Here is a 24,311-nt window from a genome sequence, read left to right as displayed (position 1 = left end):
TAAAACTGCATTAAGGCGTTGGAACATCTCTGCTAATGTGCAAATAGCGGAGCTAATCTTTCATTCAGCGCTGTAGTATTTTTGCTAACTTTGAAAAGGTTTACCACACTTGGATTCCCTTAAAGTAATTTTTCTGGAAAATTCTAAAAATGTTGAATTGGCACTTTCTAAAGCCTCAGTTTACTCGCCTGTTTTGTAAACTTTCAGTTGAATAAAGTTTGACATCTGTGCTGAAGTTTTATCCGCTGTTAAGAACTCTTCAAGTATTTAGATGTTTATATTCATGCTCTTACTTTGAAGACTGTTTTGTTCTGTTGAGACCTTTACACTGTTTGAACTTTTCATTGACATTGGATGCCAACAAATATTTAGTGCATTGGCAGTAGCTTTTGCTAAATAAATAGTTCTTTAGCATTAGCAGAACAAATTGTTATTACGGTACTAGTTCTTTAGGGTTAACACAACTAACTTTTTAGTTAGCAGCACCCACCATTGTTATAATCTTTTCCTGTTTTTCCAGGGAGAGGTGTGTTCACCAAGGAATCCATTGAGCCGTCTTCCTTTGTTGTTGAGTATCGGGGGAGGATCTCTACTTGCCAAGAAAGCTCTGAGAAGCAACCTGGAGATTCGTTAAACAATTATGTGTTTAGCTTTTCATGGAAAGGATCAAACTGGTGGTGAGTTTTCTGCTTTTCCACAGCTAAAAACAGCTTTAGGCTGAAAAACTGCCTTCTTTCCAAGAATGTTTTTTTTGCTAGTCATGAAAACACAAATAATTTGATCAAACACCAAATGGAGCAAATTATCTCTGAAAATAATAAACCATTGTGCTTTTGCTGAAGTTAAATCTTAAATGACCCACATGTAAACTTATCTTGGTCATCGTTCACTGGTGGCCTTCAGCCAAATTATGACTTAGAGAGGTGACTGAAAATCACCTCAGTACCTTTGACCTCTAGTGAACCTCAGGAAACCCAGGTGGGTTGAGGTGATCTGAACAAGAACTACAGATTACAAACAAATCCTTTTCTAGTCCAGGCAGCTCTCACTCCATTACCGCTGGAACTCTGTGAGTTTAAGCAGAATATTAGAAGAAATGGAAAATGTTCCACAGCCCAATTATACGAGAACAGAAAATTTAAGGATTAGAATAATAGGATTAGAAGTTGTTGACAAAGTGGCAACTGAAACTAATTCTGTTAGTTTAACTGTTTCTTAGTGTTGACGCTTCAGCTGATGATGGGAGTTTGGGTCGGCTCGTAAACGATGACCACCTTGATCCAAACTGCAATGTAGTGAAGATTACCTATGAGGAGAAACCACACCTGTGTCTGTTTGCACTGAAAACAATATCAGCTGGTGAGGAGATAACCTTCGACTATGGGGGGTCTTCGTACTCATGGCGCCCAGAGGTAGATTCACATTTTACAGTGACACATACGGATCTCGTTCCTGTATGTTTTCTGATTTATCGCTTATCTCTTCTGAAAAAGAAAAAGTTGTTAAATTACTTTGTGTTTTTTGGTCATCTGTGTTTTGACAGGATACTAACGAGGATGTAAATATTCCTGAAAAAGACTTGGAAAAGGATCCAGCTTTCTCCATCCATAAAAAAGTATGTTTTGTACAAGACATACATGAATATCCAAAAAAACACTAACACAATATTTACCATAAATTTCAAACCTTATAAAGTTTTAACAGCTGATGGGAGCTGTTAAAACTGATGCTCCTTTGTGCACCTAGGATGCAGTAGTTTGTCACTGATCATTTTCCCATGACTCTGTAACTGAATCTTTCTTCACATTTAAAACATGAATTTTTTTGGAAAAACTCATCCAACAATGTTTTAAGATTGAAATTTGCTTGTTTAAAATTCCTTCCAGCTTGAGGACTCTGCAGCAGAATCATTCAGCTCTGCTGAATCCTCCGGAGATGAATACGTCTGCAACGAACAACCAGACAGCGATGACAGTTTCTCAGAGTCCAAACTGCCTGACGGGGCTTCGTCCACCATAGAGGGAGACGGGTCTCGCTCCAGCTCTGACGACTGGGACTCTGACACGCCGACCAAAGCTACTTCCTTGACGAGGAAGAACTACTGTTATGTTTGCGGAAGACCTCAGTCAAAAATCTCCCGTCACCTCTTAACCCACAGAGCGGAGGAGCCTGAGATCGCTGAGGCATTTGGGATGAGTCGCAATAGTATGGAGCGAAAGAAACTGCTTCAAAAGCTGCGGAACAGGGGGAACTACAATCACAACCAGGAGGTGCTGAGAACTCGAAAAGGAAAACTTAAAGTGAGGCGAAAAACAAACACGTCCTCCATCAAGAATACTGCTACCTGCATTTACTGTAAGCTCTTGTTTATTCGAAAGAATTTATGGAGGCATCTTCAGAAATGTCCTATGAGGATCTCATCCCCTCTAGAAGGCAAGTCAGGGATTTTGGCATTAGTTGCATCTGGGCTAACAGAACCTGAAAACAGGTCGTCGGGCGTGAGAAAGATCCTAAAAAAACTGAAAGAAGATGAAGTTGCCTCCTTAGTTTTAAAGGATCCTTACCTTTTGCGGCTGGCTCGCTGTTTGTACTACATGTACATGAAGGATGGCAAGAGCAAAGACTACGAAGTCCGTCGGAAACTGAGACAAATGGGAAAACTGCTCGTAACCTTGAAAGAAAAGTCTATAATGAGCATTGAGGAGGCTTTAAAACCACAGAATTTTAATGTTGTTATTGAAGCAGTGAGGAAAGTCCCAGCCATGAGGAAAACCATCAACGCCAAGCCACTTTCAACAGTAATCGGATACTCACTTAAGAAAATGGCTGATATAAAATATGCTGTAGCTTTGAGCAACAAAGCGGATAGTGAGACGATAGAGGAGGCGAAGGAGTTCCTGAAACTGTGTGAGAAGGAATGGGCTTCAAACGTACCAATTCGACAGGGAGTACAGGGAGCACCAACTTTACCCTTCATCCAGGACGTTCAGCTGCTGTTCCAGTACATTCACAATTCGGTGAGCTCTGCAGTCTCAATTCTGACCAAGTTTCAAAGTCCGCCAGTCTACACTGCCCTCCTCAAAGGGGTCTTCGCATATGTGTGCATACTGAGCAGAAACATCACTGACATCTTGTATGTGACCCTGGAGTCGTTCCTGCAGTGGAGTGAATCTCAGCCCCAGGAAAATGCTGACACCAAGGAGCCATTGCTTGACAAAGTTCTCTCCAAACGGCTCGTTAAGATCAACATCGTTAACCAAAAGAACCAAAACGTAGTTCTCAGTCTGACCTCAGAGCTGCTCTCTGCAATCACCATGTTGGTGGAGAAGAGAAAACAATGTGGCGTGCCCGATGGTAACCCCTATCTCTTTGGATGGCCGGATAAATTGTCCATCAACATCTACAAGTGGCAGCGGATCATCTCCATGTTTGTGAGTTTGTGTGGCGCCAAAGGTCAGAAGAACCTAAGGTGTCCGTTATTCCGTATACACATGGCAAGAATTTTCCGCATTCTCATCCTGAATAAAGAGGAGCTCAGCCAGTTGGCCACACTGCTGGGGTGCGATGTTCAAACCGAGAGCGAGTTCTACCAGAACCCGGAGGCGGTTGGAGACATCGCAAAAATCTTGGTGCTGCTGTCGGCTATGGAGTCCGAATGTCCGGCCATGTTTCAAGGAAAATCTTTGGAGGAAATCGAAATTCCAGGTACGTGTCCTCTCACCTACCAATGTAAGTAGAATGATAGTAAAGATGATGCTCTTTGCTTACTGAAGAGGAAGTTTTTGCTTGATTACAACAGGCGTCTAGGTTACTCTGAGGTTTCTTAAATTACTTTCTTATTAAGTAAAATTTACTCAAGCTTTAGAACCAGATTAACCAATACTTGATTATAAAATACAACACAAAAAATTAACTTGAAGAGATTCCAGAGGCTTAAAGTGTAACTAAGACCCTGTGAAAGCATAAACACGCCCCCAAATTGAGGCGGAGCCTAGAGACACAAAGGGGGCGGGGCCAAGTGTGGGAATGAGGGCAGCACTGAGATGGTTTAAGGCCAAATATTGGAGAGTTAAACAAATTTACACAAAAATGGCAACATTTGAATAGTAACAAAGATAGCAGCCTTGTACAGTTTAACTGCAAAATGAAATTGATTTGGCATTTATATTTACTCTTAAAATTTCAGAAAATGCTTGAAATATTTGGATGTAGGGATTAAAACTGTAACGTTGATGTTTCTCACCAAGATGAGCTGCCGGCGGTGATGGAGTACAGCAGGAGAGCCTCTGAAGCTTCTGGTCAGGGGGACGGTGAGTAACACAACATTCAGCTGCAGGTTTTTCTTTCTCTTATTATTGCAGGCACTTTAAACATCCTCGCATACGTTGTTAAGCAGTTGTATAGCCTGCACTTTTTTAGAAGGAAGGTGGTTAACCTCTTAACCTGCAGCAGAACTCGGAAGGATTTACCTTTTGGCTTTACGATGATAATCCCAGACATCCATAACAGCAGCTTCCCTTTTAATTCATGTTTGTTGGTCTTTACTAAACTCCAGCCTTGGTTTGCAGCTTTTTGCTTTCATGCGAAAAGCAAATCTTTATAGACTTCTTACAGCACAAATTTCTGAAAAGTTCAGAACTTCAACCACAAAAGCAAATTAAGCTCAGATTTGCTCCAAACACTCCAAGCTGCAGAACTGATGCATCCTCCTTTTCATATAGCTGAAGTTTCTTTCTTCCAGGTGGTTCTCCCTCATCAACAAAGAAGAAAGGCAAAGGTTCTTCCAAGAGGAGTCGAGACAAAAAGAAGGAGGAAGACGAGGAGGATCAGGCTGAAGTGACTCGTGAGAAAAATGAAACGGAGAAAGAACCAGAGCAGAGCAGCGAGACGCAGACCAATAATCAAACCACTGCAGCTCCTAACAAACACAACGAGAGTGAGATTTATTTTAGCGACGAAGACGTAGACATGAATGTAGATTTTAATATTGACATTGACGTAGACGACGACGATGATGATGATGTAGGAAAAGAAGGAAGTAAGGCTGATGACTCTGAGGCGAACCTTGGCCGTCAGGATAAAACTGAAGAGGAGATAAGTGAGACTCAGAGGGACAACTCCTCTGAAGACACGATGGGACAAAAGAACGAAGCCGATGATGTCAGAAAAGAAGGAAGTAAGGCTGATGACTCTGAGGCGAACCTTGGCCGTCAGGATAAAACTGAAGAGGAGATGAGTGAGATTCAGAGGGACAACTCCTCTGAAGACACGATGGGACAAAAGAACGACGATGATGATGTCAGAAAAGAGGGGAATAAAGCTGATGATGACTCTGAAGCAAACGCTGGAGTTCAGGATAAAACAGAAGAAGTCGAGACGATGGGACAGAACAAAGAGGCAGACGGAGAAGATGATGATGATGATGATGAACAGGGAGGCTGGATGGGAGCAGAAAGTGGAGGATCTTCTCCTGTACGCACAGGTAGGACCTGCTGGAGTCTTCCTGTCATGTTTCAGTTCTAACGTTTAATTTCATTTAATTTTGCATCATTTGCAGAAGAGAAACGCAGCAACTTTGAGGCAGCAATGAAAAGCATGAAAGAAATAAAGATTTTGATCCGCAAACTGAACATTGTGAGTTTATTTTATGCTTTTTATCAACGTCAACATTTCAACTTTAGATTTCCTCACAGCCATCTGTTTTGTTTTTCGTAGGAGAACTTGCAGATTCCTGTCCGGGTTTCACGGTTTCCTCTGAGTGAGAATCAGTCGGTCAAAGGTCAGCCGCCACCAATCGCTGAAGTCGAGCGTCGATCCACTTCCACGTCCACGGAGGAAACCAACAAACAGAGAGACACAAAGGTGAGACCATCAGTGTGCAGCAAAAGATAAACTACCGGTAAATAATTTCAGTTCAGAGGATTGGAGGCAGAGCGGAGTGGGGAGCGTTAAAGGCCCCGATATACTCGGGCGTACTTCAGTCCGCGTACTTCAGTATATACTTCAGTATATTTACGCCCGAGTAAACTTTACTCATATTGTTTCAATGTTGAGATCAAGATGATAAAAGTCAACATAAAGTTGCCACGGGGACGTGAGAGACACGCAATCGTAAATACTTCACAGCAACAGGCTTTATATATTCACGCAAATATTGACATGGTGAATTATGAGAACAAAAAAACAAGACATCGTCCCAGACTTCTTTATCAGCAGCGGAGCAGACATTTTTCTATTTCTATGTCTTATTCCACCTATTGTAATTATGCTGTTTTTTTACGTGTTTTTGTGGATGTAAAACAACTAAAATAAAAACAATTGATAAAAAAAGGAAAGTTGCACAGTAAGAAATGAACAGCAACGTTTTGGTTTATTGAGTCTGTAACAGAAATGTTCACCATGTTGTTCATACATTTATAAATGTCAAAGCAACAAACTAAATATTTAGCTCTGAACTAAATGTTTAATTAAGAACTAAATATTTATTTGCAAAGTATCTTCCAAACTAAACATTTACTTTCAAAGTAAGCATTAAATGTGTGAAATAGTAAAACTTGACTTGCTTAGAAGAAAAACTGCTAACTGTCGGTGCAGTAAGTCTGAACTGAGGAGGAAGGCGCTGCATCAACACGTGATTGAAATCTTTGCTCTCGTTTGGTTTTCAGGCTGTGAAGATGAACTGCTCCCACTGTCGGAGGATCATAACGAAGGGACAAACGGCGTACCAGAAGAAAGGCTTCACAGACGTCTTCTGCTCCAAAGACTGTCTGTTTGAGATGTTTCTTCCCAGCAAAGCAGCTCAGAGGACCTGCTACTACTGCTTCAGGTTGGCCTGAACATCCAGCAGCTGCAGCTCTGGACTGATTCTTTCCTTCCAGAACATTTAAACGACTTAGTCTGGAATAAACTGAAGCCAATAATCTGCAGGAAAAAGTCTTTCACAAAGAGCTGCTTGGTTGAGTTTTTCTGTTGGATTCAGATCTGGAAACATGGAAGGAGGTTGATTTAGTTTCTAAAGTTTATCTTGCTGAAAGACCTGATTTTCAGTGTTCTGCAGGTTTTTATATAAAATCATAGATCTTCCACTTTTTTCTTTTCCTTGTTTTCACCCTTTGTTTTACAGCAGAACCACCTGAGAGTTTGTCATTAAAAAGCTCAACGATCCATTCAAAGTTTAGATTAAACGTTTGTGATGGTAGGACAGAAGAAATGTTTTCCCTCTGTAGATGTAGGTTCAGATCAGTTTTCCTGTTGCCATTTCTTGATTTATTAAGATCAGGCCACATCTGCCGTACATGCATGACATGTTCTCTTGTCTTTCCCACTTTTATCAAAAAAGAAAATCAAGAAAAAGTTACTAGAAACTGATCAAGTTTAAAAAGTATAGATCAAGGTCACCTGCCTTTGATTTGATTGAATTCTAAGGCAGTATTTTTCCAAACAAGATGTTTTTTTTCTTCTTTTATTTAACTTACAATAAAACTAAAATTAAAGTTGGGTTTTTTCTGTATTTGCTGCCTTCTGGGCTCTTTAGCAGGATTGGTTGGTACATTTCTAGTAACGTTTAATAAAACTAAACTTTAATCTCTTATCTTCAGTCAAATATTGAATTTCTTTCTGATTTTTTTGACCCAGAAATGATTCCTGTTGAGATTTCTGAGTGATTTATGTTTCTGCTCTTCTGAGATGTTTTCTGTAAGCTTTGTGTTTTTGAATAATCGCCTCTCCTTTCAGGGAGAACCTGCAGCCGCTGGAGCTCATCATGGCCGCCGTGGACCTTAAAGGAACCGTGAGAGACTTCTGCAGCACCGCCTGCTTGTGCTCCTTCAGATCCAGCTCTCCTTCTCTCCAGAGAAAGTTCACCACCACATCCACCCAGACGCTGTCATCGCTCTGCAGCGCCTGCAGCAAAACCTGCGTGGTAGGATGAGCGTTTCTGATTGGCTGTTTCATATTAGAGCTGCTGTAGGTAGAAAAAATGAGGAGGAGTTTATTTCTGCCAAAAATTTTCCAGAAAAAACAAGAAAATTTCTGTGTTTTAAAAGTTGAAAATTTGCAAGAAAAAGCTCAGAAATTTTGAGGTTAATCTCAGAAATTTTCAAGAAAATATTGACTTTTAAAAGTTCAATTTATTTTACTTTTGAAACTGAGAAATTTACTTGTTCCTTTAAGTAGAAAAATCTTGGAAATTTCTCAGTTTCAAAAGTCAAAAATGTTTTTTAAATGTCCTCGTTTTTTCGAGAACATTTCTGAGATTAATGTAAAAATGTCTGAGTTTTTTGGCATTTTATTTCTGCCTCAGCGGCTCAAACACGCCGCTGGGGATCTGAGTGTTTCCTGTTCAGTGAAAGCATTTGCTCTGTGGGTTTAGAGCGAGCTGGAGCTGAAGGTGGATGAGTGCCTGCACCGGTTCTGCAGCGTCGTCTGCCTGGACGCGTTCTGCAGGGAGAACCTGGGGGTCTGTGAGAACTGCAGCCAGTCCTGCAGGAAGAAGCCGCTTCAGCTGAGGCTGGAGGACGGCTCAAAGACCATCTGTGGTCCGGACTGTCTGGAGGAATTTAAAAAGGTGAAGAGGGTTCAGCAGGCATTAAATCTGAGATTTAATTCAGCCGGGTGATTAGGGCTTGAAAATAAAATCGCCAATTTGTTTCATACCAGATCTGATTTTCGATTTTAATCAGTTTTTTATAGCTTTTTTTTCTCAAAATATAAATTACAAATGACAGAAAATATTTTCAAAAGTGGTTTTTATTTTAGTCATGCCTTATGTTAGCTGTACGATGGATTCTTAGGATCAGGCCATGAGAATTTTTGTTTATTTACAAGAATATATTGATAATATTAGCAAAAAAATGCATTTGTACCAGAAGAACATTTTTCAATGAAGAGAAAAAAGCTTCTGGATTTATCAGGATTTGACCTGAATGACTCAGTTTGTGTAGTTCTTTCTTTGAAATTGACTCAGTCGCTTATATGATAGTTTTAAAATTATAGTTTGATGCTGATTAAGTATTTCTATCAAGTATTATCTGTAAGACTTACACCAAAGTATAACTTCACAAGATACTAACATTCATCCCTTTAAATTTAGCTATTTTTAAATGTAACTATTTTTTATGCTTGAAGTCTCATAAAATTTCTACTTTATCATTATATTATGACTTTATACTCATAATTAAAAGAAAGCAAATCTTAGGTTGGCCGTAATACTTTGTGGTAGAAAGTCAATTCTACAACAATGAGTGTGTTTTATAGAAACTATAAAACAGGTTTTATAAAACACACATCAAACAAAATGGCCGCCCTGAGTCTCAGGGAGTTCATTGGTGGAAAAAATCCAGATTTCCTAAAAATGAAATCTTTAAAAATCAAAAATTGACTTTACCTGCTGTATGTTCCCGTTTGAACGTCGTTCCCGTTTGAACGTCGTTCCCGTCTGAACGTCGTTCCCGTTTGATCGTTGTTCCTGTTTGAACGTCGTTCCTGTTTGAACGTCTTTCCCGTCTGAACGTCGTTCCTGTTTGAACGTCTTTCCCGTCTGAAAGTCTTTCCCGTCTGAAAGTCGTTTCTGCTTGAACGTTGTTCCCGTTTGAACGTCGTTCCCGTTTGAACGTCGTTCGCGTTTGAGCGTCATTCCTGTTTGAACGTCGTTCCCGTTTGAACGTCGTTCCCGTCTGAACGTCGTTCCCGTCTGAACGTCGTTCCCGTCTGAACGTCGTTCCCGTTTGAACGTCGTTCCCGTTTGAACGTCGTTCCCGTATGAACGTCATTCCTGTTTGAACGTCGTTCCCGTTTGAACGTCGTTCCTGTTTGAACGTTGTTCCCGTTTGAACGTCGTTCCCGTCTGAACGTCGTTCCCGTCTGAACGTCGTTCCCGTCTGAACGTCGTTCCCGTCTGAAAGTCTTTCCCGTCTGAAAGTTGTTCCTGTTTGAACATCGTTCCCGTTTGAACATCGTTCCTGTTTGAACGTTGTTCCCGTCTGAACGTCGTTCCCGTCTGAACGTGGTTCCCGTCTGAACGTCGTTCCCGTCTGAACGTCTTTCCCGTTTGAACGTCGTTCCCGTTTGAACGTCGTTCCCCTCTGAACGTCATTCCCGTCTGAACATCTTTCCCGTCTGAGCGTCGTTCCCGTTTGAACGTCTTTCCCGTTTGAACGTCGTTCCTGTTTGAACGTCATTCCCGTTTGAACGTCGTTCCCGTTTGAACGTCGTTCCCGTTTGAACGTCGTTCCCGTTTGAACGTCGTTCCCGTTTGAACGTCGTTCCCGTCTGAACGTCGTTCCCGTCTGAACGTCGTTCCTGTTTGAACGTCGTTCCCGTTTGAACGTCGTTCCCGTTTGAACGTCGTTCCCGTCTGAACGTCGTTCCCGTCTGAACGTCGTTCCCGTCTGAACGTCGTTCTCGTCTGAACGTTGTTCCTGTTTGAACGTCGTTCTCGTCTGAACGTCGTTCTCGTCTGAACGTCGTTCCCGTTTGAACGTCGTTCCTGTTTGAACGTCGTTCCCGTCTGAACGTCGTTCCCGTTTGATCGTTGTTCCTGTTTGAACGTCGTTCCTGTTTGAACGTCTTTCCCGTCTGAACGTCGTTCCTGTTTGAACGTCTTTCCCGTCTGAAAGTCTTTCCCGTCTGAAAGTCGTTTCTGCTTGAACGTTGTTCCCGTTTGAACGTCGTTCCCGTTTGAACGTCGTTCGCGTTTGAGCGTCATTCCTGTTTGAACGTCGTTCCCGTATGAACGTCGTTCCCGTCTGAACGTCGTTCCCGTCTGAACGTCGTTCCCGTCTGAACGTCGTTCCCGTTTGAACGTCGTTCCCGTTTGAACGTCGTTCCCGTATGAACGTCATTCCTGTTTGAACGTCGTTCCCGTTTGAACGTCGTTCCCGTTTGAACGTCGTTCCCGTCTGAACGTCGTTCCCGTCTGAACGTCGTTCCCGTCTGAACGTCGTTCCCGTCTGAAAGTCTTTCCCGTCTGAACGTTGTTCCCGTTTGAACATCGTTCCTGTTTGAACGTTGTTCCCGTCTGAACGTCGTTCCCGTCTGAACGTGGTTCCCGTCTGAACGTCGTTCCCGTCTGAACGTCTTTCCCGTTTGAACGTCGTTCCCGTTTGAACGTCGTTCCCCTCTGAACGTCATTCCCGTCTGAACGTCTTTCCCGTCTGAGCGTCGTTCCCGTTTGAACGTCTTTCCCGTTTGAACGTCGTTCCTGTTTGAACGTCGTTCCCGTTTGAACGTCATTCCCGTTTGAACGTCGTTCCCGTTTGAACGTCGTTCCCGTTTGAACGTCGTTCCCGTTTGAACGTCGTTCCCGTCTGAACGTCGTTCCCGTCTGAACGTCGTTCCTGTTTGAACGTCGTTCCTGTTTGAACGTCGTTCTCGTCTGAACGTTGTTCCTGTTTGAACGTCGTTCTCGTCTGAACGTCGTTCTCGTCTGAACGTCGTTCCTGTTTGAACGTCGTTCCTGTCTGAACGTCGTTCCTGTCTGAACGTCGTTCCTGTCTGAACGTTGTTCCTGTCTGAACGTTGTTCCTGTCTGAACGTCGTTCCTGTCTGAACGTCGTTCCTGTTTGAACGTCTTTCCCGTCTGAACGTCGTTCCCGTCTGAACGTCGTTCCCGTCTGAACGTCGTTCCCGTCTGAACGTCGTTCCCGTCTGAACGTCGTTCCTGTCTGAACGACGTTCCTGTCTGAACGTTGTTCCTGTCTGAACGTTGTTCCTGTCTGAACGTCGTTCTTGTTTGAACGTCTTTCCTGTCTGAACGTCTTTCCCGTCTGAACGTCGTTCCTGTCTGAACGTCGTTCCTGTCTGAACGTCGTTCCTGTCTGAACGTCGTTCCTGTCTGAACGTCGTTCCTGTCTGAACGTCGTTCCCGTCTGAACGTCGTTCCCGTCTGAACGTCGTTCCTGTCTGAACGATGTTCCCATCTGACCGTTGTTCCTGTCTGAACGTTGTTCCTGTCTGAACGTTGTTCCTGTCTGAACGTCGTTCCTGTCTGAACGTCGTTCCTGTTTGAACGTCTTTCCCGTCTGAACGTCGTTCCCGTCTGAACGTCGTTCCTGTTTGAACGTCGTTCCTGTCTGAACGACGTTCCTGTCTGAACGTTGTTCCTGTCTGAACGTTGTTCCTGTCTGAACGTTGTTCCTGTCTGAACGTCGTTCCTGTCTGAACGTCGTTCCTGTCTGAACGTCGTTCCTGTTTGAACGTCTTTCCTGTCTGAACGTCTTTCCCGTCTGAACGTCGTTCCTGTTTGAACGTCTTTCCCGTCTGAACGTCTTTCCCGTCTGAACGTCTTTTCCGTCTGAACGTCTTTCCCGTCTGAACGTCGTTCCCGTCTGAACGTCGTTCCTGTTTGAACGTCTTTCCCGTCTGAAAGTCTTTCCCGTCTGAAAGTCGTTTCTGCTTGAACGTTGTTCCCGTTTGAACGTCGTTCCCGTTTGAACGTCGTTCCCGTTTGAACGTCGTTCCCGTTTGAACGTCGTTCCCGTCTGAACGTCGTTCCCGTTTGAACGTCGTTCCCGTTTGAACGTCGTTCCCGTTTGAACGTCATTCCCGTTTGAACGTCGTTCCCGTTTGAACGTCGTTCCTGTTTGAACGTTGTTCCCGTTTGAACGTCATTCCCGTCTGAACGTCGTTCCCGTCTGAACGTCGTTCCCGTCTGAAAGTCTTTCCCGTCTGAAAGTTGTTCCCGTTTGAACGTTGTCCCCGTTTGAACATCGTTCCTGTTTGAACGTCGTTCCCGTTTGAACGTCGTTCCTGTTTGAACGTCGTTCCCGTTTGAACGTCGTTCCCTTCTGAACGTCGTTCCCTTCTGAACGTCGTTCCCGTCTGAAAGTTGTTCCCGTTTGAACGTTCTTCCCGTTTGAACATCGTTCCTGTTTGAACGTCGTTCCCGTCTGAACGTCGTTCCCGTCTGAACGTCGTTCCCGTCTGAACGTCGTTCACGTCTGAACGTCGTTCCCGTCTGAACGTCTTTCCCGTTTGAACGTCGTTCCCGTTTGAACGTCGTTCCCCTCTGAACGTCGTTCCCGTCTGAACATCTTTCCCGTCTGAGCGTCGTTCCCGTTTGAACGTCTTTCCCGTTTGAACGTCGTTCCCGTTTGAACGTCATTCCCGTTTGAACGTCGTTCCTGTCTGAACGTCGTTCCTGTTTTAACGTCTTTCCCGTCTGAACGTCGTTCCTGTCTGAACGTCGTTCCTGTCTGAACGTTGTTCCTGTCTGAACGTTGTTCCTGTCTGAACGTTGTTCCTGTCTGAACGTTGTTCCTGTCTGAACGTCGTTCCTGTCTGAACGTCGTTCCTGTCTGAACGTCGTTCCTGTTTGAACGTCTTTCCCGTCTGAACGTCGTTCCCGTCTGAACGTCGTTCCTGTTTGAACGTCGTTCCTGTCTGAACGACGTTCCTGTCTGAACGTTGTTCCTGTCTGAACGTTGTTCCTGTCTGAACGTCGTTCCTGTCTGAACGTCGTTCCTGTCTGAACGTCTTTCCCGTCTGAACGTCGTTCCTGTTTGAACGTCTTTCCCGTCTGAACGTCTTTCCCGTCTGAACGTCTTTTCCGTCTGAACGTCTTTCCCGTCTGAACGTCGTTCCCGTCTGAACGTCGTTCCTGTTTGAACGTCTTTCCCGTCTGAAAGTCTTTCCCGTCTGAAAGTCGTTTCTGCTTGAACGTTGTTCCCGTTTGAACGTCGTTCCCGTTTGAACGTCGTTCCCGTTTGAACGTCGTTCCCGTCTGAACGTCGTTCCCGTCTGAACGTCGTTCCCGTTTGAACGTCGTTCCCGTTTGAACGTCGTTCCCGTTTGAACGTCGTTCCCGTTTGAACGTCGTTCCCGTTTGAACGTCGTTCCCGTTTGAACGTCGTTCCCGTTTGAACGTCATTCCCGTCTGAACGTCGTTCCCGTCTGAACGTCGTTCCCGTCTGAACGTCGTTCCCGTCTGAAAGTCTTTCCCGTCTGAACGTCGTTCCCGTCTGAACGTCGTTCCCGTCTGAACGTCGTTCCCGTCTGAAAGTCTTTCCCGTCTGAAAGTTGTTCCCGTTTGAACGTTGTCCCCGTTTGAACATCGTTCCCGTTTGAACGTCGTTCCCGTCTGAACGTCGTTCCCGTTTGAACGTCGTTCCCGTTTGAACGTCGTTCCCGTTTGAACGTCGTTCCCGTTTGAACGTCGTTCCCGTTTGAACGTCGTTCCCGTTTGAACGTCGTTCCCGTTTGAACGTCATTCCCGTCTGAACGTCGTTCCCGTCTGAACGTCGTTCCCGTCTGAACGTCGTTCCCGTCTGAAAGTCTTTCCCGTCTGAAAGTTGTTCCCGTTTGAACGTTGTCCCCGTTTTAACATCGTTCCTGTTTGAACGTCGTTCCCGTTTGAACGTCGTTCCTGTTTGAACGTCGTTCCCGTTTGAACGTCGTTCCCGTCTGAACGTCGTTCCCGTCTGAACGTCGTTCCCGTCTGAAAGTTGTTCCCGTTTGAACGTTGTTCCCGTTTGAACATCGTTCCTGTTTGAACGTTGTTCCCGTCTGAACGTCGTTCCCGTCTGAACGTCGTTCCCGTCTGAACGTCTTTCCCGTTTGAACGTCGTTCCCGTTTGAACGTCGTTCCCCTCTGAACGTCGTTCCCGTCTGAACATCTTTCCCGTCTGAGCGTCGTTCCCGTTTGAACGTCTTTCCCGTTTGAACGTCGTTCCCGTTTGAACGTCATTCCCGTTTGAACGTCGTTCCCGTTTGAACGTCGTTCCCGTTTGAACGTCGTTCCCGTTTGAACGTCGTTCCCGTCTGAACGTCGTTCCCGTCTGAACGTCGTTCCCGTTTGAACGTCGTTCTCGTCTGAACGTTGTTCCCGTTTGAACGTCGTTCCTGTTTGAACGTCGTTCCTGTCTGAACGTCGTTCCTGTCTGAACGTTGTTCCCGTCTGAACGTCGTTCCTGTCTGAACGTCGTTCCCGTCTGAACGTCTTTCCCGTCTGAACGTCGTTCCCGTCTGAACGTCTTTCCCGTCTGAACGTCGTTCCCGTCTGAACGTCTTTCCCGTCTGAACGTTGTTCCCGTCTGAACGTCGTTCCTGTTTGAACGTTGTTCCTGTCTGAACGTCGTTCCTGTTTGAACGTCGTTCCTGTCTGAACGTCGTTCCTGTTTGAACGTCGTTCCTGTCTGAACGTCGTTCCTGTCTGATCGTCGTTCCTGTCTGATCGTCGTTCCTGTTTGAACGTCGTTCCTGCATGAGCGTGCTTCAGTTCTGCGCTCTGTGGTTCTGCAGAACGTCATGGCGGCCCAGGAGTGTTCCGTGTGCCGAGCTGCTCAGCTGCCGTCAGACATGGTCAGCCACAAAAACAAGGAGAACGCCGTGGATCTCTTCTGCTCTCACTACTGCGTGACGTCCTTCAAGGCGCTGCCCGCTGAGTGCCAGAACATCAAAACCGTGAGTAGATTCCTGTACAGTTAAAACACGTGTCAAACCAAAGGCGCGGGGGCCAAATCCAGCCCGTGACAGCTTCTCATGCTGCCCTCTGGACTCAACAAAGACACATAATTGTGAAATAATGCACTTAAATATTATTTTATCAATCAGATTACCACCAATTGACATCAATTGGTCAAAATCAACAGATCTCAGCAATTTTTACCACTAATGCATAATTGGCTAATTTTATGCAAAGTGATTCTCACTCCCACCAGCAGGTGGCAGTATTTTTTTTACTCCTAATGCACTCCTGCCTCAGCCCTACTTGATGTCAACAGCTAAGTTTGATTGATGTGGCGAGTAACAAAAAGTCACAAATATCGCCACACATAAATGCAAATATTTCAAAATTGGCTCCACAAAATCTGTGATTTTTATTGCAAAAAATCACAAGAAAGCAAAATATGTTCAATATTATTTAATTTAAAGAAGTATTTATTGAACGCAGAGGTAACTACTTCTTAATATTTTAAGAGTTTAACGACTTTAATGTGAACGTCTTTAATCTGAATGTGGAGCAGCGACCGGACGACATGGCCAGACTCATCATCGCTAGCGATGACGGCGCCTGCTGCGGCTGCAGGAAGCAGCTGAAGCGAGCGTCTGCAGTTTACCACTTGAAGAAAACGAAGCAGCTGTTCTGCTCGGAGGCGTGCGTCACTAAAACGCTTCCCCACGTCCAGTTCGACACCAGAAGGTGTTACAACTGCTTCCAGTAAGTCCAGGATGCTTCAGTTATTCTCAAATTTATGCTAAAATATTAAAGTTTTAATTATGACATCAAAACAATAAAAAAAACAAATTATACAGAAATGAAGAACAGTATATTTAAAACCTGCTTAAATGTTATTTTCCAAAAGTACGTCCCTGATCTGAATGCATGTACTAATTTACAGTGAAATACTACTGTTGTTCATGATGCATCCAGGAATTTGCTCATTTTAAAATTATTAATTTATAGCTGCTGAGTTTCTTTTAGTTCCCAGAAAAACAAAGACAACAGTAAAGTCACATCAGAAATATGAATGTATGTTTACTGATACTAGTGATTAATATAAATAAACATTTACCTGCAGATAAATCATCACTCTGTTGATTCCTTCCTGTTTGCCCTCAGATTGATTCCTTCCTGTTTGCCCTCAGGTTGATTCCTTCCTGTTTGCCCTCAGGTTGATTCCTTCCTGTTTGCCCTCAGATTGATTCCTTCCTGTTTGCCCTCAGGTTGATTCCTTCCTGTTTGCCCTCAGGTTGATTCCTTCCTGTTTGCCCTCAGGTTGATTCCTTCCTGTTTGCCCTCAGATTGATTCCTTCCTGTTTGCCCTCAGGTTGATTCCTTCCTGTTTGCCCTCAGATTGATTCCTTCCTGTTTGCCCTCAGGTTGATTCCTTCCAGTTTGCCCTCAGGTTGATTCCTTCCAGTTTGCCCTCAGGTTGATTCCTTCCTGTTTGCCCTCAGATTGATTCCTTCCTGTTTGCCCTCAGATTGATTCCTTCCTGTTTGCCCTCAGGTTGATTCCTTCCTGTTTGCCCTCAGGTTGATTCCTTCCTGTTTTCCCTCAGGTTGATTCCTTCCTGTTTTCCCTCAGGTTGATTCCTTCCTGTTTTCCCTCAGGTTGATTCCTTCCTGTTTGCACTCGGGTTGATTCCTTCCTGTTTGCCCTCTGATTGATTCCTTCCTGTTTGCCCTCTGATTGATTCCTTCCTGTTTGCCCTCAGATTGATTCCTTCCTGTTTGCCCTCAGGTTGATTCCTTCCTGTTTGCCCTCAGATTGATTCCTTCCTGTTTGCCCTCAGGTTGATTCCTTCCTGTTTGCCCTCAGGTTGATTCCTTCCTGTTTGCCCTCAGGTTGATTCCTTCCTGTTTGCCCTCAGATTGATTCCTTCCTGTTTGCCCTCAGGTTGATTCCTTCCTGTTTGCCCTCAGATTGATTCCTTCCTGTTTGCCCTCAGGTTGATTCCTTCCAGTTTGCCCTCAGGTTGATTCCTTCCAGTTTGCCCTCAGGTTGATTCCTTCCTGTTTGCCCTCAGATTGATTCCTTCCTGTTTGCCCTCAGATTGATTTCTTCCTGTTTGCCCTCAGGGTGATTCCTTCCTGTTTGCCCTGAGGTTGATTCCTTCCTGTTTGCCCTGAGGTTGATTCCTTCCTGTTTGCCCTGAGGTTGATTCCTTCCTGTTTGCCCTCTGATTGATTCCTTCCTGTTTGCCCTCAGATTGATTCCTTCCTGTTTGCCCTCAGATTGATTTCTTCCTGTTTGCCCTCAGGTTGATTCCTTCCTGTTTGCCCTCAGGTTGATTCCTTCCTTTTTGCCCTCAGATTGATTCCTTCCTGTTTGCCCTCAGATTGATTCCTTCCTGTTTGCCCTCAGGTTGATTCCTTCCAGTTTGCCCTCTGATTGATTTCTTCCTGTTTGCCCTCAGGTTGATTCCTTCCTGTTTGCCCTCAGGTTGATTCCTTCCTTTTTGCCCTCAGGTTGATTCCTTCCTGTTTGCCCTCAGGTTGATTCCTTCCTGTTTGCACTCTGATTGATTCCTTCCTGTTTGCCCTCAGGTTGATTCCTTCCTGTTTGCCCTCAGGTTGATTCCTTCCTGTTTGCCCTCAGGTTGATTCCTTCCTGTTTGCCCTCAGGTTGATTCCTTCCTGTTTGCCCTCAGGTTGATTCCTTCCTGTTTGCCCTGAGGTTGATTCCTTCCTGTTTGCCCTCAGGTTGATTCCTTCCTGTTTGCCCTCAGGTTGATTCCTTCCTGTTTGCCCTCAGGTTGATTCCTTCCTGTTTGCCCTCAGGTTGATTCCTTCCTGTTTGCCCTCAGGTTGATTCCTTCCTGTTTGCCCTCAGGTTGATTCCTTCCTGTTTGCCCTCAGGTTGATTCCTTCCTGTTTGCCCTCAGGTTGATCACGCAGCCTCAGAAAGTGATCCTGGCTCCGCTGGATGATTCGGGAACGATGAAGGAGCTCTGCAGCGACTCGTGTCTCACTTCTGCCAAATCCAAGATGCTTCTCTCCAACTGCAAGCTGTGTGGCAAACACTGTCCTGTAAGGAAACGCTGCTGGCTGCGAACGAGGCTAATCCACCTACTAGGGAGGCAAACAATGGATTGAAATGAGTTCAGATCAATTAACTGAAAATGAATTACCTAAAGATGGCAGCCATGCCAGAACGGGAAAGGGAAACAGTCCAAACAGTCCGGTGTGGGATGCAAAATGCACTTTATGTGGTTCTGTTTAGAAATATCCCTGAGTTTCACCTCAGCAGAGCTTCATTTAGCCGAGATGAGATTGTAAGTACAGCAGCTTTTAGGACTTTTTCACATGGGAGAAAAAATGGAGCGAATTTCTGCTAACTATCAGAAATTTTCTTGGAAAAACTGGGAAATTTCTGAGATCCAAACGTTGAAACTTTGGAAGAAAAGAACTCAGAACTTTGTATATTAATCTCAGAAATCGTCTTGAAAAAGTCAAAAATGTTTACGATCTCATAAATTTTCATGTTTTTTTTTTCATTTCTGAAATTTATTTCAAAATGTTTGAGTTTTTTCTTGCAAATTTTCAACTTTTGGATCTCAGAAATTTCCAAGTTTTTTCTTGAGAATTTCTGAGATTTATCTCCATTTTATTATTTTTTTTTGTGGATATTTTCTCCTCCTTTTTTCCTTCTGTCTTTGATGGCCCTAATATGTCGGTACCAGGCTGTGATGACAGAAAGAAGAGGTTATAAAAAGGAAAAACAAAAACACTGCCAGTAAATGAGGTTGATTTTGGTTGTGAGTAAATGCACTTCATGGAGAAAAGTTAAAATTTTCCTTTAACAGGAACTAAACTGCACTTCTGCACAAACATCTCTCTGTTTCACATTTTATTCTTTTATCTTTTATTTTTCTATTGAGCAATCTAAGAGGTTTATCTAAGTTTAATAATGTTTGAAAAACAAATTTTTATGTTTAATACAACTGATGCGACATAATGTTAAAATTGTGTTTTTTAAAATTCAGTATATAAAACATGTTATGGAAAGACGGTTGACCCTCATGATGACAGAAAATGGCCGCTCTTCAGTTAATCATAAGTTGATAACATGAATCAACTTTAGATGAACTCGTTAACTGGTAATTGCATCCCTGTCATCTGTTAGTGGGACAGACGGCATCATAAACCTGAGAATCACAGACAGAAGTCACTGTTGGTGAGATCTGTGTGAAGAAGAGGATGTCATCTTCATCTGCGTTGTTCTGATCTTCTGTTCCTCCGTCAGTGTAAGCTCTCCATGACGGTGGACGGTGAGGTGCACAGACTCTGCAGCGAGTCCTGCGTCTCAGACTTCCGCGTCCAGAACCAGTCCTCCTGGTCGTCCTGCGCAGCCTGCGGCGCGCTGCGCTGCAGCCGGCGGCTCGCCCTGCAGACGGACGGCGGCGTGAAAACCGTCTGCGGAGACGAATGTCTGCTCAAGCTCAAAGAGGTGCAGAAACAAAACGTCCCTCTGTTAGAACCTGAACAGTAATGAACTGTCGGTCTGTTTTTCTGAACTCGTTTTGCAGAAAGTGAAAACCCTGCAGCTTTGCTCGACGTGCAGAACGTCCCATCAGATGTCGGACATGGTGGAAAATCAAAACAGTGAGGGGCAGCTGGATCTGTTCTGCAGCCACATGTGCATGAAGGTCCACAAAGGTCAGATCTTCACAGGTACAACCAGGAAGATCTGATTTGTAATATATAAACAAGCTGAAAATATAACCTGTTCACGTCAAAAACACAAAATATCATCAATTATGTTTGTTCTAGTTTCTCGTCACTTTAAATAAGACAAAACATATTTAAAGTGACAAGCTTTAAAAGTTATTTCTAACTGTAGTAGTTAGAAATAACTTTTCAGAAAGTTATAGAAGCTTGTTTTAGGTCAATAATTGTTGAATATCAATAAAACTGGCAGATTGTTTCACTTATAACATGGGAAAAATAATCTGTCAATGCAACTGAAGGAATTATTTACTAAAACAAACTCCTATTTTTTGCTGAAAATTTGCCTCAAAGCTGGCTTTGTCTTAGTTAAAGTGTACAAAGTTATTTGCAATAAAAACTAGACAAAAATACTTGGTGATATTTTTTGTTTTTGCAGTGTTTTGGTTTTCTGTGGGCTGTGGCTCTCTGCCCAAGGCGCCACGGCGTCAGGGGCGGCTACAAAACCAACACTTTCATTTGTACCCCGAGTTGGTTTTCTGTTGGATTTTATTTTTCTTTAAATAAATAATAATGCATAAAGAAGACATATAGTAGGGATAGAGTCAAGTAAGTTCATGCATCTGCGATGGTGAATCAGGATGTTCCAATGTGAATATATTTGAACTAAACTAAACATGTGCACACTATGTAAACATTTTGAAACATGAAACTGTAGACATTAAGATCTTTGGATCTTAATGTCTACAGAAAATTACCTTAAACTTTACTTATTTCTCTGTTTTAGCACAAAGCAAGTCAGAGGAGACTGACGTTAAAGACGTTAAAGACATGAAGCCGTCGCTGTCCAGTTTACCCCAGGTGAGTTTTTGTGTGCAGTTACAAACTACAAAGCCTGTTTTCTGATTTTAAATAAAACTAAACAGCGGTGACAAAGTTTTAACTCTTTTATTAGATCAAAGAGGAGCCGGAGGACCAGGAGTATTTTCTGAGCCGCTCCGTCTCAGTTTCTCCACAGAGCATCAAGGAGGAGCCGGGCGCGCCGAAGGTCGGATACAATCGCACCAAATGTTGCTTTCATGATGCAAAAACTAAATCTGATTCTCATTTTAAGCCAAGTTAGTTTTCTTATTTCAACTGTAAGAAGATATTTGCACTAGAAAAATACTTAGTAAGATTTTATGTTTTTGGAGAGTTGGACAAGATAATATCTCAGAATAACATCCTGGCAGTCCATCGGGTTACTGAGCTGGTTCTGGTTCTGGTTCTGCAGGAGGACCTGAAGATCGGGTCGGTTTTCTCCCTGACGGAGGACTCCAAGCCGCCCCGGCCCGCTCCGGCCCACATGGAGCTCCAGGCGTCCTGCTCCGCCTGCCGGAAGGTGCTGCTGGACGGAGAGACCGTCTACCAGAGGAAAGCCCATTCGGACCTCTTCTGCTCCACTTCCTGTCTGCTCAGGTTCCACCAGCTGAAGTCCGTGAAGAAGACGTGTCACTTCTGTCTGCGGTGATTCTGCTTCCTGACTTGGTTCAAACTTCAGCGTTTGTTCTGTTTTCATCTGCTACGGTTTTCTTCCTCACTGTGTCAAAACAATCTCTGTGAAAAAAAATAACCCTCCTCACCTGTGGGGGCGCTGCACCAAGAACCGCTGAAGGAAACAACACAGAAACCTCTGAAGAAGACACTTGTCCGCATCATCTTTCTTTGCTAAATGTAAACACAAATGGAGAGGTGTCAGATTTTAGTGGTTGGAGGATTTCTCTTTAGTCTTTGGTAAAGAAAAAACATCAGCCATTTCTTCAGCAAGTGCTAGGCTAAGGTGTTTGCTTTGGTTGTATTTACCCAGAATGCCCTGCATTGTAGACAGTTTCCTGCTTCTTCAGTGGCCTCCGGTCCACCAGGTGTTAACATTCCCATTCGAACTGCACCAGAATTCCCTTCGACTGAACTGAGACCGAGGTTTGTAGATAATCTCAGCTGCTTGGTTCTCATAAATTGAACTCCAGTCCGTTTGTCTAGACCTTCTGGTTGTTTGGGTTTGTTTGGTTTGTGAAAGAGACCCACAGCAGCTGAAAATGGAACAAATGTTGCAGTTTCGGTTCCCAGTGAAACTGAATCTATCAAACTATCAGTTGTGGATGAACACCAGGTGGCGGTGCAGCTTCTGCAGACTCAGCATGGATTCTTTTGGTTTCCAGGGAGATTGTGAAGCTCCAGTCGGTCCTGCAGGTTGCCGTAGACGACGCGGGAACGAAGAAGGACTTCTGCAGCCAGTCCTGCCTGTCGTCCTTCAACTACAAGAGGATCATGTCCACCAAGCCCCCAATCGTCCCAGCTGGGTCGCGGTCCCAGTGCAGCGTTTGCAGCAGATTCTGCATCGTAAGCCTCCCGGCTGCTGTGACATCCGCGCCCGGCTCCGGATCTGGCTCTGATCCGCTCCTGGTTTTCCTTCCTGCAGAGCAAACACGAGGTCATCCATCAGGACGTGGTGCAGAAGGTCTGCAGCGACCCCTGCTACCGTCGCTTCTGCAACATCAACAACCTGTCGGTGTGCGAGAACTGCGGCTCCCGCTGCAGCGCGGCGCTCAGCCTCAAGATGGAGGACGGCAGCAAGCCGCTGTGCGGCGCCGAGTGCCTGAAGCTACTCAAGCAGGTCGGTTCCTCCCATCCTTCCTTCCTTCCTTCGTTCCTTCCTTCCTTACTTACTTACTTACTTACTTACTTACTTACTTACTTACTTACTTACTTACGAAAACTGAGTCCTGGAACATAAATTTGGTCTAAAAATCTTAAAATCGGATGTTTTCTTCTTCTCTGACAGAAAATGCCGCCGTTGCAGCCGTGCTCCATGTGCTGTAAATCCAAACTCGTGTCTGAAATGTTTGAGAATAAAACCAGTGAAGGCGTCGTGGAGCTCTTCTGCTCCAGCAGCTGCGTGACGGCGGCCAAGATCCAGGCCGTCTGTTCATCAGGTAACAAACGAAGCTGTTAGCTTTTCTCTCCTGGTTCTTCTGGTCTCTGATGGTTCCAGAATTCACAGACAGATTCTTCATGTCCTCCGGATCCGTCTTTCCTTCACCGATACTTTCCCTCCCATCTGGGTTCTGGGTCAGAAGTTCCCCAGGTTTTCTGAAGGCATCCAGGATGAATCTGTGTCGTCTCATAGAACCCATTTTAATAAAAATACATTTATTCTCATTATGACTGAAACAATTAATCATGATCAATTGGCGTCCCTCTGACCGTCTTGTGCCCCTCAGGCGTCCCTCTGACCGTCTCGACCCCCTCAGGCGTCCCTCTGACCATCTCGACCCCCTCAGGCGTCCCTCTGACCGTCTCGCCCCCCTCAGGCGTCCCTCTTACCGTCTTGACCCCCTCAGGCGTCCCTCTGACCGTCTCGACCCCCTCAGGCGTCCCTCTGACCATCTCGCCCCCCTCAGGCTTCCCTTTGACCGTCTTGCCCCCCTCAGGCGTCCCTGTGACCCTCAGGCGTCCCTCTGACCGTCTCTCCCCCCTCAGGCGTCCCTCTGACCGTCTCGCCCCCCTCAGGCGTCCCTCTGACCGTCTCGCCCCCCTCAGGCGTCCCTCTGACCGTCTCGCCCCCCTCAGGCGTCCCTCTGACCGTCTCGCCCCCCTCAGGCGTCCCTCTGACCGTCTCGCCCCCCTCAGGCGTCCCTCTGACCGTCTCGCCCCCCTCAGGTGTCCCTGTGAGCTGCGGTAGCTGCAGGAAGATGGCGGCTGCGTCCTGCCACCTGGTCTTGTCGGACGCCTCCATCAGGAGCTTCTGCTGCCTGACTTGCGCCATGACCTTCAAGGTAAACGAGGCTCAAACCTGTTGGTTTGTTTCAGCTGTTTGAGTCTTAAACCTCCTGGTTTCTGTTTCTCTGCTGCAGGAGACGCATAGAGACAAACTCACCCGAACCGGCGGAGCAGAACCCGGCGGAGCAGAACCCGGCGGAGCAGAACCCGGCAGAGCGGCGCCAGAGCAGCAGCTGTGTGCTCAGTGCCAGAAAGCCATTAAAGCCGCTCCCAGAGTCATCCAGAGGAAGGTCTGCTGGGCTGCAGCCTAACATCCAGGCTTCAGCTATCGATTAATCGATTAATCATATAAACAAATTGTCACTTTCTGCCGATTTCTATCTTTTAAGTAACATTAGAAGTACATCAAAAGATGCAAATAATGATAGCCTAAAATGCAATAG

General features: G+C 44.9%; 1 protein-coding gene across 2 annotated transcripts in view; it reads left to right on the top strand.

Moving 5' to 3' along the window:
• LOC103473048 (uncharacterized) overlaps nt 1–24,311 on the top strand; it is a 41,596-nt gene that overhangs the window by 6,420 nt on the left and 10,865 nt on the right. The window contains exons 9-32 of one of the 2 annotated variants that reach the window (XM_017307518.2): nt 521–677; nt 1,220–1,412; nt 1,544–1,615; nt 1,887–3,705; nt 4,248–4,310; nt 4,742–5,482; nt 5,558–5,634; nt 5,716–5,862; nt 6,666–6,826; nt 7,735–7,921; nt 8,372–8,566; nt 15,238–15,399; nt 15,963–16,156; nt 18,327–18,471; nt 19,688–19,891; nt 19,971–20,100; nt 20,897–20,970; nt 21,065–21,157; nt 21,383–21,615; nt 22,308–22,488; nt 22,568–22,762; nt 22,931–23,081; nt 23,809–23,924; nt 24,003–24,158. In XM_017307518.2, the coding sequence (XP_017163007.2) occupies nt 521–677; nt 1,220–1,412; nt 1,544–1,615; nt 1,887–3,705; nt 4,248–4,310; nt 4,742–5,482; nt 5,558–5,634; nt 5,716–5,862; nt 6,666–6,826; nt 7,735–7,921; nt 8,372–8,566; nt 15,238–15,399; nt 15,963–16,156; nt 18,327–18,471; nt 19,688–19,891; nt 19,971–20,100; nt 20,897–20,970; nt 21,065–21,157; nt 21,383–21,615; nt 22,308–22,488; nt 22,568–22,762; nt 22,931–23,081; nt 23,809–23,924; nt 24,003–24,158 (5,846 nt within the window). Of the gene's footprint in view, nt 1–520; nt 678–1,219; nt 1,413–1,543; nt 1,616–1,886; nt 3,706–4,247; nt 4,311–4,741; nt 5,483–5,557; nt 5,635–5,715; nt 5,863–6,665; nt 6,827–7,734; nt 7,922–8,371; nt 8,567–15,237; nt 15,400–15,962; nt 16,157–18,326; nt 18,472–19,687; nt 19,892–19,970; nt 20,116–20,896; nt 20,971–21,064; nt 21,158–21,382; nt 21,616–22,307; nt 22,489–22,567; nt 22,763–22,930; nt 23,082–23,808; nt 23,925–24,002; nt 24,159–24,311 lie in introns of both variants that reach the window. The other variant, XM_008422978.3, reaches the window with a different exon arrangement.

This window comes from Poecilia reticulata, chromosome 11 (assembly GCF_904066995.2).
Source record: "Poecilia reticulata chromosome 11, P_reticulata-male-v2, whole genome shotgun sequence".
NCBI lineage: Eukaryota > Metazoa > Chordata > Actinopteri > Cyprinodontiformes > Poeciliidae > Poecilia > Poecilia reticulata.
Note: the sequence above shows the minus strand (reverse complement) of the source record. Positions and strands in the feature narration are given on the sequence as shown.